Raw genomic sequence first — 15194 nt, forward strand, 5'->3', positions numbered from 1 at the left:
ACAGTAAGCAAAATCATCCTAATTCAAAAAAAAATTTGCCAAAATAATTGTTCCAGAATATGTGCAAATACTTTATTGTTAAAATATAAAAAATTACACTTGGCATCAGAATTTAATGAAATATTGAAACATTTTTTTACCAAATTTTTGAAAAATAAAAAATTGTGAGACACAATAAGTTTATTCTTCATAATACATAATAGAAATTAAATATTACAGTGCGGCTAGGTATACTGTCTTTTTATCAGTTTTATTACCTTACAGATAGAATATTTAACACGCAACATTTTCTTCAAACCAAAATCATAAATTCTTAGCTACTTTGTTAATAATGCTGTAAATTTTATTTAAAAAAGATGTAAAAATGTTGACTATATGAACATTTTACAACACAGCAAGGAAACATAGGAAAAAGATTTATGCACAGATTCAACAATAAAATTAAATTCCTTCTTATGAAAATACCATGAACAAAAAATTTCAAGGGTCGCTCTGTTTGAATTTCAACAATGCCATTGAACAACCTATTTACAGAAGTGGCGTCTGAGAACCGAATTTGGTTTGTACAATATTTTTCGGTTACTCTTAGCATGCTTGTAAATAAATTAAACTGTTTTCTGATTCATAACCTAGAATTTCATTCAGGTGAAGTTCAAAAAAATACACAATCCAAAAAATCAATAAAGTTAATCTAGAATTAAAAAAAAAAACAGCTCCAGCAAACTTCCTTTTTATTATTCCTCTGTTTTTTTTATAATCTGGATGTTCTAGACACAACACTTTTTCAAAACTGTATAAAAGAATCAGAAAAAACAACTTAGTCTACAATTATCAACATTACTACAGCAAAGACTACGAAAAGCTAGCTATGTTAAAAACTTATAAAATATACCCATATAACTAGAATAATTTGTTTTTAAAGAGTTTGAAAATAGTTTCCAACAACAAAGACTACTTTCAGACAAGTAACTTTGTAAAGTACATCATCAATTTGTACATACAAGACATTCATAGTGAACTTAAAAATATTCATATAAAACATAATCTCCTGTACTAGAAAGATTAAATCTACTATGATGTTTGTTCCCACTAATAACTTGAGACTTGAGTTAAAGAAAAACCACAATATTTCTAGATTACTAATTAATATACCATTTTTGTTATGAAATAATGCATGACAGTTGATTGCCACTTTTTAAAAGAATTCAATTCATGTTTTAATACAACATATTACTTAGCACTTGGTCAATTCTTAAAATGGTCGTACTGTAAATAAAAAAATAATAATTAATGTGTTTGATTCTAGAGTTTTAATAAAGAAATGGTCAAAACATATTTGTAAGGCTCAGTATAATTTATAACTTGCTCACTTTATAAGCATATTTTCTTTTTAACAAATTTGAACACTAATTTTTTAATTTGAATGTCCAATATTTCACTGGAACATCATCAATTATGTAACTGTAAATCACCTTTCATAAAGATGCACCACCACATTTGTTGAGACATTAAAATATATATGAATATATAATATAATTATAATATAATATTAATTATATAATATACATAATCAATTATTATTATAGTAGTATTAGCTACTCAATACTGCTAATAAGATGGAGAAGTTATACAGCATTTAAGTAGAAATAGAAGATAATAAATCATAGGAAATGGAATAAATCAAAAAATAGTAAAGTTATGAGAGAATCAAACAGAAAAAGTTTAAAAGTAAAAGTGGTCAATCAGAAAATATGAAACATGTCAAATAATTATGATAGAAATACAAAAGTACTGATTTTAAAGCAAATTCACTGAAATAAGGAATGAATAACTTAATAAAAAATAGTTGAACAAATGTCTGATTGACATAAAAAAACCTAATTAGCTAAATTACAAAAAAAAACATGCTGCAGTCTATAATGAGAATAAGATTAAAATTTATATGAATACACAGTAAAATTGATTGTTATTTATAACATTTTTTTTTTAAATTAGTATAAAAATATTTTGTTATTGGCATACTAATAACAAAATTTTAAATATTAAAAAAAAATCCTCACTGATGGCAAATCCTGTTAAAAAGAAAAAAATCTACAATTAACGTTACCAGATGTAATTTATTAGAAAAATGATTTTTAAAAACCTGCATTAAAAAAAGCAATTTAAAAATAATTAAATAAAATTTTGGCAATTAAAGTATAAATAATTAATATGTAAAATAGATCATAAAAACCTGCAAAAATGTATATTAAAAATAAATAACATGACTTTATTATAATATCTACTAAAATGCAAATGAAATATATACCTGGAATAATATAATATAACTTCATAAATCAGGAGAAATGTAAAGTTCTGAATTAATAGAAAATCATCTGTAAATAAGGTAGATAGATGGAGGTAGATACTTACAAAGATATGCTTCTTCTTGTTCCTTACTAAGATTAGTAGGTAAAACAGTCGGCATCCCAAGAATAAAAGACTTTTCTTTTTCATCATTTCCCCATCGTGATTTCCTTCTTCTTTTTCGTTCTTCTTTATCATTAGCTACAAAAAACAAGATGTAAATTAAATTAATCCTTATTATAAGTCATCCATTTTTGGACAACTAATAGTTAAAAGCTCACAAACAGATTAGACACTAAATGGTAGTACACAAATGAGGGGCACTTGATACTTAACATCTATATAGCAGAAAAACTGGTATCTCAGTACCACTTTATTAGTGTCTATTTGAGGAAATTTTCCCTATAATTTTTTTCTCTTAATTCAGTCATTATATTTAAGCACAGGTTACGGCCATTTTAAAATGTTTGTGTGATCATTAAACTTTTCAATAAGTGATGTTACTCATGGAATTATAACAAGATAAAATAAATGAAAAATACTTTTCTTTGAGAAAATAATAAATTGTATTAAAAAATGACTGATGAATTCGGAAAATAAGAAATTGTTAATAGTTTATTGAAAATTTAGCAATTGTATAGTGTTCCCTATCTTCAAATATTAGTTGGCAGTTTTATATGTGCATGTTGATAAATATAAATCTTGGAAGTTATTTTTCAGGAAATTATTTCAAATGGAAATAGACAGAGAAGTATGAACAAAAAATTAGAATTAAGGGTTTTTAAAATTATTAACTGTAAACAATAGAAATGACCAGTTGCCTCCATCAGATCTAAAATATGTTAACAAAATTTTTTTAACGATTCTTCTTCAGTAAATTAGAAACTAAAAATAAATACGAAAATAGAAAAAATATTGTCATAAAGTAACAGACACAAGCTTTAAAATACAGATTTAAAATATTATTCAGCAGCAAAGTGTAATCTAATGATTGCTAATAAACAAAAATTTTAGAAAAACTATTTACTATTAACCTGCTAACAATTTGGAATGAGGATTTAATTCTGTCAAATAAGCAATTCAGGTTTAGGCAGGGGATTTCATTGCTCAATTTAACTTTTAATTTTTTAAAGGCTTTGGATGCAGTTTCAGGTTTTCAGGTCTTTTCTGTTTTCCTCCAAGTTTTTTTTTTTTACATTACATATTAGTAATTGTAAATGTTATATTTATATGGAATTTGGAGGTATTTGCCGAGCAATTATAAATATAAACTTAATACAAAACTTAACCTACACTCACTTCACTCGCTAACCTTAACTAGTGAGTGTAGGTTAAGTTTGGTTAGATTATATTTATAATTATATGCCTATAATTATAACATGAACAATTACTAACACATAACATTAAAAAAATCCATTGTGGGGGGAAAACAGAAAAGAACCAGTTTCTTGTAATTCACAATAAATAGATTATTTCAGATCATTGTGAAGCAGCTTTCACAAAAATATAGCATGTACACTGGAGATTAAAAATAAAGAATTAATTTCCTGTACAACATTACAAAAAACTGATTAATTAGAATGAGGAATTGCCAATAACTAGAAAATTAATAGTTCTACAACAAAGTTAGTATAGTCTACCATTCACATATAGCTACTAACAGAGTAACAGAGGTTCTAATTAAAAATTTTGCAAGAATTACTAAAGAACATGATATAATAAAGTAAATAAAAAATTACAGAAAAAACTTAAGTAGAACTGGAAAAAAAAACCTGGAAAAACTAATACAAATACTGGAAATATAAAAATAATTATATTAATTCAATAACAAATGATTTATAAAAATAAAGTAGGTTATATACAAGGCTCGGCTGATAAATTTTGCACACTAGCATGCTACATGGAGACAAAAGGTATGATCGAGTTGGGCGTGGAAGCACATGATAGCTAAAATCCAATCTACAAGCCTGCAATAATACGTTGAAATCCGTTTACTGGTTTGTTTTCAGTTGCAGTTAAAATGGAGTCGAGTATGGCCAATATGTCAACATGGTTAAAACAGCACGCAGTGATCAAATTTTTAATAGCAGAAAATGTGAATCCTACAAATTTTTTTTATCATTTAAAAGCAGTTTACGGTAGTGAAACTATTGACAGGAATACTGTGAATAGGTGGGTGTTGAAATTTTGTGAATGTGAAGCTGGTAAGGTGACAATTTAGGATGCAACTCTCAGTAAACGATCATCAGTTTCTGTGACTGATGAGAAACATCGAAAGAAGGAATGATTTAGTTCAAAGTGACGGGTGAATCACCCAGCAAACCATCGCTATTCAGTTAGGCATATGTAAAGAATAAGTAGACCATATTATCAAGCAATTGGGTTACCATAAAATCTGTGCACAATGGGTACCGCACAAACTCTACGATGGCTCTTTGCAAGCTGAAGTTTGAGCATATTCCACATCCACCATACTCGCCGGATTTGGCCCAAGTGTGACTTCCACTTCTTCCCTCATCTCAAGAGGGATCTCAAAGGTAATCATTACACCACCAACGATGAGGTGAAGGAAGCTGTGGTGGCCATTTGGATCCGAGAGACTGCCAGAATTTTTCAGTGATGGAATGCAAAAACTTGTCATACATTGGGAAAAGTATATCAGTGTAAACGGGGATTATATTGAAAAATAAATACTGCATTTTGTAGCTACGGTACTGTACTTTTATTTTTTTTTTTATTTCTTTCAAATATCTCTTTTCATTCCCATGCTATGCACATATGTGCAAAATTTATCACCCAAGCCTCATAGAATAAAATCTGGTGAAATTTATATGAGTACAAAAAAGGTAGATTAAGTTAATTTTTTTTTAAATACTGACTTACAAATGCCTCACACAAAAATAAAATTGCTTTGATCAAATACAACTTTCTCAGAAGTATATGATGTAATAAGTTTATAATAATATTAGTTTCATCTCACACTTGAAAGGTTACTATTAGGTAAATAGTATCATATTTATCTTTCCTAAAGTTTAATAATTAATTAATACATAAATGAAATGGCTGAACTACTTGTATTGCCAGAGTAAGTCTGACAACTTTTAATAAATTTTAAACTGAACGTAACTGACAGTATCAGTACTATTTGTACCATAATAAATGATTATAAAAAAATTTATTAAATTTAAAAAAAACCTGTATTACTGATACTGCATTCAATAAAGTAGCATACGTGGTTAAAATGCTTGGAATATTAACTACAGGACAACTGACACAGTAATAAAAGTAAGTTTTTAATTTACCTATTTTAGAAAAATATTCACAAAATCAATGAAAAGAAGGTTCAAACCCAACAAGTTAATTCTGAATTGGAATGAAATAGAATGAAATTGATTTTTTTTATAATGATACTAATGCATGGTACTGACACGTACCTTAAAATTGTCTGGGCCAAAAATTCTGTTGATATCTTTCAGTCAAGTTCTACACTGTTTCTTTAAGATAAAAACTGGCATGAATTAAATGTGAAAAACCCACATACACTCTGTGAACTATTTGTTATAATACAGTAGTAAAGGAAAAACTGACTTTAAAGCAATCTCCCCTATAACAAGGATTTCTTTTTCCTGTTAAGAAGATATACGGGATAATTTATTGAAGTCACACTTCATACAGTGGCTCTATGTTTAATCATACACAAAAACACCATTCATCTTATATTTAGTGCAAATCACTGAACACTGGGTTGTCCGTAATTAATAATACAAAAGAATAATAAATAAATAAACTCCTTACTATTTGCGTGATATATAATATTTACTATATTGAGCGGTATAAGTATTAAAAATAAATCACAATCTATGAAACAGGTCAAGACCAGATGTATAAGGCAAACTGTATGGGGTCTGTAAATAAAGTAATGAGACTAGTTTTTTCTGGCAGCCAAAGTGGCAATACTGTAAAATTACTAGTAAACATATGGTTATATGAAACGCTGATAAACAGAGTGTTTATAAAATAGTGGGCTACCTACACTTTTCAGATTCTACTTGTAAAACTAAACAAAAATATCCTTAGGAAAAATGGCGATTTATCCTTCATTCTCCTCTGGTCAGCCATTTTGATATTTTTTATATAAAACTTTATATCTCAAGTTTAGATAGAGGAATCGCATTAATATTTGGTAAACATCTTGGTAATAAAGTTTTAAAATTAGCAAAAAATCAGGAATTAAATACCTTCGTAAATTACAAAATGGCAGCCATGTTTATTTCTCAATCCGTTATATCTCCGTAAATATTAGTTTTATCAAAATTTATGTTATTTGCTAAAATGTTAAGCCCTTTGTTTTGAATAAAATTATGTTTTATTTTTTAAAATTGGTTAACAAATAGCAGAGTTATGGCAGAAAATTGTGTAATTTTGTGTCTGTTTTCATGTCCTCCACTTTACATTCAATTCGATTAAATATGGTTTTTATTTATTGTTAATTCTGGTATTGTAAATTAGCACCAAATTAAGTAATAATTTTCTCACAATAAGATTTAATATTAAATAATAATAAAAAATTGATATTAATTTTTCACTTTTGAACAATTTTACACAGCAACTATTACTGCTGATCATGTTAACGATGTAAAAATGAAGCGTCTTTTAGCAGGAATGATGTTCAAAACTACCACAACCAGTGTATCTGGAGGGACAAGAATCCTCATGGTACCTTCCAAAGTAGCCATCAACTAAGATTTTCCCTGAACATATGGGCCAGTATTTCTAATGACTATCATTTGGGTCCCGTCACTCTACCAAACCGTTTAAATGGGGAAAATTATCTTGCCCATTTAACTGAAAATCTTCCACATTTTTTTGGAAGACCTACCTCTACAATTAAGAGGAAATATGTGGTTTCACCATGATGGAGCTGCAGCACATTTCAGTCAGTTGGTATCAGATTTCCTGCATGAAACCTTCCATGAAAACTGGATAGTTCGTGGGGGCCAGTGCCTTGGCCTGCCCGATAATCTTACTTAAAACCTCTTGTTATCTACCTGTACGGCCATTTGAAACATATTATTGTTTATTCAACTCAACATTGAGGATCTTCAACAAAGGATCCAAAATGAATTTCAAGAAATTAGGACTACTCCTGGAATTTTTGAATGGTTAAGACAATCTCTCAGAAAAAGACTAGAGACTTGTGTAAGTTCTAATGGTGGACACTTTGATCATCTCTAATAACTTTTAACAATTGTTAACTGTTTAAGTACACCTAATGTTCTACAATAATTAACGTAAGATTATCACAGGTAGTTATTTTATTTTTTTTTAATCATTAAGTCTATTATTGTGAAAAAATTATTACTTAATTTGACATTAATCTACAATACCAGAATTAACAATAAATAAAAGCAATTAATATTTAATCAAATTGAACATAAAGTGGAGGACATGAAAACAGACACAAAATTACAACATCAATTTTCTGCTATCTGTTAACCAATTTTAAAAAATAAAACATCATTTTATTCAAAACAAAGGGCTTAACATTTTAGCAAATAACATAAATTTTGATAAAACTAATATTTACGGAGATATAACAGATTGAGAAATAAACATGGCTGCCATTTTGTAATTTACGAAGGTATTTAATTCCTGATTTTTTGCTAATTTTAAAACATTATTACCAAGATGTTTACCAAATATTAATGCGATTCCTCTATCTAAACTTGAGATATAAAGTTTTATATAAAAAATATCAAAATGGCTGACCAGAGGAGAATGAAGGATAAATCACCACCATTTTTCCTAAGGATATTTTTTGTTTAGTTTTACAAGTAGAATCTGAAAAAGTATAGCCAGCCCAACATTTTAGAAACACCCAGTGTATTAGGCATTAATATTTTTAGTCTATTGTTGCCACATGAGACCTAAATAAACTTTTCAGAAAACAAGTTTTTGTTGTGCAATGCAAAAATTAGTGATAACACTAATTATGAGCTACGTTGTGCAATCAGGTTTTACGTTGAGAATGCTACTGAAACTTTTTCAAAATTGAAAAGGGCGAATGCAGATGACGCACTGTCAGGAGCCCGAGTTTTTGGTGCTTTAAAGCATTTTCAGATAGCCGGGAATCAGTTGTGGACAATCCACACTCTGGAAGACTGTTAACATCAAAAAGTGATAGTATTGAGTGAATCAAAGACTTGATACGGTACGTCTGGTGATTAACTTTCAGAATGATTGGAGAATATTTGAATTTGAACCATACCTCAGTCCATCAAATTTTGACAAACGAATGGACATGAAAAACGTTTGAGCAAAATTGGTCCCAAAAAACCTCACTGTTGAACAGAAAAACAACAGGGTGGAAGTGTGCCGCAATCTTCTAGGGCAAAGTGAAACTGATCCTGATTTTCTAAGAAATGTTAATACTGGTGAAACCCAGAAACAAAACGCCAGAGCAAGGAAAGGCACACTTCAAATTCACCACGTACCAAAAAAGCATAAATGAGCAAATCAAAACCATGCTTATTTTTTTCTTCGATAATAATGGCATTCTCCACAAGTTGTTTTTGCCTACAAGACAGACTGTAAATCAATATGTTTACTGAGAAATACTTGAAAGACTATGGAAAAGAGTTACCAATGTGAGACCACCCATCAGACAACCAGATCCTCCCATCATGACAATACACCTTGTAACACTGCACTCTCAATTAATGAGTTTTCGGCAAAAAAAAACATTCCTGTGGTTCCTCAACCACCTTATTACACCTGACTTGAGTCCCTGTGACTTTTTCCCGTTCCAGATTTTAAAAAAAACACCTCAAAGAACACAATTTTGGAACAGTAGAAAACATACAAAAAAGAAATGTAACCGACCATCTGAAAGATATTCCGGTTTCTGAGTTCCAACACTGCTATGAAACGTTGGAAAACTGTTTGACGCATTGCGAGGTTTCCCAAGGGAAATATTTCAAAGGTGATAGAATCCATGTATATTGGATTGTAAATAAAAGTTTTTCTGAATCAGTCTCATTACTTTATTTACAGACCTCGTGTATTACAATTACCCTAGACAATAACTTGTAATATATTAGAAAAAGCTTTATAAAAAAGAGGTTCTTATAAAAAAAAATCTGCCTAGAAAGTAACCTGATGAAATCAAACAGTTACCAGATTTTAAAGTTGCCAATGTTTTTAAATAAAAAATATTTAATTTACTATTGCAATATATGTATCATATATTGATCGTTAAATTTGATACTCACAGAAGTATTAATTTGTTTAGCTTAACAACCTGATACTTATATGGTGGTGTTTTCTATTGGTAATATGTTAAAACTATAGTTGATTACTTTTATTTCATTCCCTTATGAAGTTGGCCCTTTTCAGTCACTGAAATGAGTAACCCTAAGGCAGCCTATATTTGGTTAAAGTAGTGGATTTTATAATATAATCTTTGTTTTCATAACCTATATTCAGTTTAATTTATAAGTTTCATAATTGAATTAGCAAAACTGATTTTCATTAAAAATAAAAAGTTTTTAATTTGTGCGCAGAAATCTATATGTGAAGATGGTAATAGTTTTTTAGGTTTTTTGTAAAATTTACTACCAAAGCAAAAGCTCACTATCAGTTAGGAGGTTTACATTTCTTGTAATAAGAAAACTCAGATTTGTTGAAAAGCACCAGCACATGATAATTGACTTCTTTATTTCTTAATACAGCCTTTTGTTTGTTTCTAGTATATCATTGTTTCACATTCATTTTTATAATTATTACTCGATTCAATCTCTCTCAAGGTGTAATCAATTGTGTGTCTGTTAAGTTTCTTACTACTAACTTGAAAGATTTTAGTTTAACGTTTATCTATGAAATAGAACTACAACTAGTACTTGTTTGTTATCACACCGCCACTTTCTTTTTATGCAACTTCTTCAGAGTTCATGAGAAAATGAATAATAATGTTTATTTACAGTGGAAAAAGTACAATTTTTAATAAAAAATAAAAATTACAAAACACTTTTGATTATGTTGTCCCCGTGCACTGAGAAATCATAAACTATAAAACTCATAACCAACCATACATAGCCTACACTTGCTAACCTTGTCCAATTAATGTTAAATAGTGTTTAATATGCATATTCAACGTTAATTAGACAAGGTTAGCAAGTGAAGCGAGCATAAGTTAGGTTACGTTGATATACACACGATTTGTCAGTACACAGTCAACATAATTTAAACAAACAACCTACACTCACTTTGCTTGCTAACAGACATATTTTTTGTTTAATGCATAATAATACATTTAATATGTTTTTTGACAAAGAAATTGCATCAGAAAAAGTGAAAAAAAATTGGCAGTCCAGTAACAAACAAGTACCCTGAAATTACTTCTCTTCATTCCTTGAAATCTAGTGTATATAAAATATTCTGAAAAAATTAATATAAATTGTGTCATAACTAAGCTAAGTGTCATTTTTTTAAGCTTATGTCAGTTTTCAAGTATACACTAGAATGATATGAGTTGCATGATCTGGGCTGTAGATTGACCGGTTTAACTGCTCATCTACATAAAAATGGGTTATTACAAATTTTGTAAACACCTATGTATGTAGCCTACTTTAATATCATTATAGAGTGACCACTAATGAACTTATTTTAATCTAATTAAACTGTGACGCAAGCATCAACATCAGTGAATGATAACCCATCATCACTAATGTACAAAAATATAATTTTTTATCGTTTAAATGCTGAAAAGTTGAAATCCTTTCGTCTAATGATTCAGCCCAATACAGAAAATTCTTCTGACAAAAAACTTAGCAATGTGACTGTCTTTGTATCTAATTTATGCAAATAATAATTATAATTAACATGGACTATAAATACTAGTAAAATGCTAATAAACCTAGACTGAACATTACTACAAAACTGTTTTAACAATGTAATGTTTTTTCCATCTTTTTTTGTAAGAACTGTAAAATAAATAAATTCATGGAGCTTGTAAACCTACTGGTTTTTTAGGTCCCCAACAACAATGCATCCTTACATTATAATATGTTCTGACTCAGGTCAATCATCAGACAATAGGTAGCATAAAGCAATCAATTGATCTCGGTAGAAAGGAGTAGTATCTTTCTTTTGCGAAACAATTTAATACACCATTTTTTAACTCATTAGAGGAAGTGAATAAATAAATTAACAATTACATCTTGCAAGAAATGTAGTGTTCAAGAAAAACAGAAATGGTAGTTGATATATGTGTACAATGGATTAATAGAATAGCAATAAAAACTTCATTAACAGAAATGTAAATTAAAGGCAGAACCACCAGTTTCACTTACAAGAGATAGTAATATAATACACCGCAGTTAATTATAATCGTAACTATGCACCAACAACATGATAAATAAAGACATAACGTACAGGGATTTTTCTTTTAAAACATTTAGAGCGAAATTATCACCCACCAGCTGCAACTATGAACACATACCAAAAAATGCTAACGGCAAATTTCACCTGTTTGTTTTAATAACTAGTCACTATAAGAAATGAGACAAACAAACCCGAAAATTACAAAAACTTGTAAACTATGAGAAAACTAATAACCACAATTCCGTCTCTTTCAGGTCTAAAATGTTGACATAATACTCTCAAACATTGTGCACGTAAAACAATACGAAACGTAATAAGCCGGTAGATATAATACAGAAAGAAAGAAAGATACATAGATAAAAAATATTTAAAAAACCGCAAGACAAATCGGTTATAGCAAGTGAAAACATTTTCTTACAGAAATTAACGATTTTCCTTTAACGTAACCCAATCAATAAAAGTATCACAAAGTATTTAATCCAGTACTCACAATCGCTCTCTCTCTTAAGAGAATCCTTGTCTTCGGTCTTCATCTGTGATGAGATTATCAACAATGCAAACAGAAGTAAAAGTATAATACGCAGTTTACATAGAAAAACAACCACAAACACTTAATAAATAGAACACACACCATAGGCAAGATGGCGAGTGATTGTAACCATTGTAGTAAACTGTCGCCAGAAAAATTGCTCTTACTTTGAAAATATTCCGCGCTCTGAAGCATAAATAGATTTTAATCGAATTACTTAGAAAAAAATAATTTACTTATCGTGTAGTAAAAATTTATTACAAGTATTACATTTATTTGTTATGCAATAACTCTATATACTGAAAGGATTAATCCCCCATGTTGGTAAACCTTTTTTTTAATTCAAAATCTTTAAAATAACCTGGCCAATTTTTTAAAATTAAAATCACTTCTTTAACACTACCAATATTGCTTTAATGTTTTAAAGCGTAAGAAGAAATTTCGGTTAAACGTTCCCTTCGTGGCAACCACATAAAAGTTGTCCAGTCTCACATTAATGAAGTGTAGGTGTATAAATAATTTAAATGCATTAAATGTATTTTTAAAATAATTATTCATCTCTTCATAATCTCTAACTACCTGGAAGACTAATGGTGGCAAGTGTTGAGGTCTCACCTTAATTTGCTTAATGATTTACAAAAAACTGATTAGATCCTGTATTGATTATGTCTCCTATCTTTATGGAAGTGTATACGGACATTATTAATTCTACACAAAATACTGCAACAAGGTTATGCCTTGGAGAACAGCACACCCTTCGTTTTTGGTAAAATTGGAAGATGATAGATTCAGTGAGCAGTATTCTTATCTAAGAAGGTAGTTAATCTGAGATTGAACTCTAAACCCACTAAACTTTTCTCTATCTACATGAAGCACTTTTTAATCATTGATACAGGAGAACAAAGAGGTTATTTACAATATTCTGCATAAATTAGCTGTAAGGATAAAGTGAGTGGACAAACAGATTTGTCCACTCACTTTAGAAAAGAAGCGCTACACTAGAGTGTAGCGCTTCTTTTGATTTGAGAGGCCTATAGTCATTGCTAAATCTTACTCAAAATCAAATGCAGCTTAGAGAAAGGAGTACTGAGTAAGCAAAATGTTAGCCACAATAATATTCAATTTAAAACACTTCAAATTTCATTTTTAAACTTTTCACAGATAGATGCAAACTGCATATAAATTATAGTCCCACAGTTTAGGATAAACAACTTCAAAGATCAATATGATTCTGTCTATCACACATTTGTCATGTCAGTGGAGTGAAGTTACAAATTTACGCCAGCCTCAATGCCAGCCTTCTTTATGCCAGCCTCAATGGTGAAAGTAGTAGCATCTTGGTCTTTCATCCAGAGGTCCCAGATTCAAATCCTGGTCAGGCTTGGAATTTTCATATGCTACAAAATTGCCACTTTATCTCATCCTCCCTGCTAAAAAAAACTCTTCTTTATACATATTCCCAAGGTAAGTATCTTCACAGATACTGTATTCACTGTACTTGTATTCATGGACCAATATTACAAAGAATGTTCTTATGTGTCTAATATTCATGCCATAATACACTTCCATTTAATAATAATTAGTGGGATGGATGAGCCTGACATACTGACAAGACATCAAAAATGTTAGGGTAACAGTCAAATTTTCCATAACTTGTAACTATATCTGCCAGCTACATCAGAGCAACAGAAAAACACTAAACACATTGTTATAGGCTTTCCTTATCATGATATTCAGCACATATTACTTAATACAATGATAAATGAAAACTTTCTTCCTTTTGAATATAGTCAGTTCATTTAATAACACAATTATTTTGGACATCTTAAAACTTTGTAGTCATTTAATTTAAATTAGACGGCTTCCAGTCAATTAAGGAAGATTTGCTTTTATATGCAATTCCTGTTGCAGGGTGTGAGTTGTCAAGGGTCTAGTCTGAGTTCTAGGAACCCACTGGGTTGGTCTAGTGGTGAACGCGTTTTCCCAAATCAGCTGATTTGGAAATCAAGAGTTCCAGCGTTCAAGTCCTAGTAAAGCCAGTTATTTTTACACAGACTTGAATACTAGATCGTGGATATCGGTGTTCTTTGGTGGTTGGGTTTCAATTAACCACACATCTCAGAAATGGTCGAACTGAGAATGTACAAGACTACACTTCATTTACATTCATACATATCATCCTCATTCATCCTCTGAAGTATTATCTGAACGGTAGTTACCGGAGGCTAAACAGGAAAAAGAAAGTCTGAGTTCTAGGAAGTCATTAGGACAGCATCCTTTTGCAGAAATTAATAATTTTAGTAGATTTCCTTCATAATATGAAAAAAAAAGAATATGACATCCCTTACACTTAATAGTTTTTAATCACGATATTTTTTTTTGAGTTCTCAAGTATCTATGATGTTGTTTTACATATATATATATATTCTCAGCACTTCTGTGTATATTAAAAAAAAAATATTATGTCTACTTACAGTAAGTACGTTAAAAAATGTTCCTTGAGTAAGTTGTAGAGAAAGTAACATAATATCTTATTATACTATTGTATAAATCCTTAAAATGATCACATTTGAAAACAGGGCCAATCTGAAGAAGAGAACATGAGAGAGTGCCTTCTGCTTGAAAACACCTCATAAAAATTGTAAATATCAAACTTCACAAATGTTTCAAATCAGTCCAGTTAGCAGCCCAGGGTTACTTTAGTGACTAATCATCTTTCAGAAAATAGATAAAAATAGAATTTTGCTACGGAAAAATCCAAGGTGTGCTATCCAACCAGTAGGATCAGTTTAATAAAAGACACTTTTTCCATCCATCACTAGTAATTACCTCTCATTTTCTATCATACTCAGAAAGTTGCTGCAGAAAGATATGTTCAAAATGCGACTCAAATTTTTAAGAAATATCTGTGTTAGACTAGAATACTTCTGACAGAAGT

At 29.6% G+C, this 15194-nt stretch overlaps 1 protein-coding gene across 3 annotated transcripts in view; it reads right to left on the reverse strand.

Annotated features, from left to right (window-relative positions):
• Window positions 1-12376, reverse strand: part of SF1 (splicing factor 1) — a 74997-nt gene extending 62621 nt beyond the window's left edge. Inside the window, exons 1-2 of one of the 3 annotated variants that reach the window (XM_075354834.1) lie at window positions 12218-12376; window positions 2413-2547 (exon numbers count right to left, since the gene is read on the reverse strand). In XM_075354834.1, the coding sequence (XP_075210949.1) occupies window positions 2413-2547; window positions 12218-12260 (178 nt within the window). In that variant the 5' untranslated portion in view covers window positions 12261-12376. Of the gene's footprint in view, window positions 1-2412; window positions 2548-12145; window positions 12165-12217 lie in introns of those variants that run through there. The other 2 variants (XM_075354840.1, XM_075354848.1) reach the window with 2 other exon arrangements.
• Window positions 12377-15194: the final 2818 nt, after the last annotated feature.

The sequence above is a fragment of the Lycorma delicatula genome, chromosome 1, assembly GCF_047948215.1.
Source record: "Lycorma delicatula isolate Av1 chromosome 1, ASM4794821v1, whole genome shotgun sequence".
Taxonomy (NCBI): domain Eukaryota; kingdom Metazoa; phylum Arthropoda; class Insecta; order Hemiptera; family Fulgoridae; genus Lycorma; species Lycorma delicatula.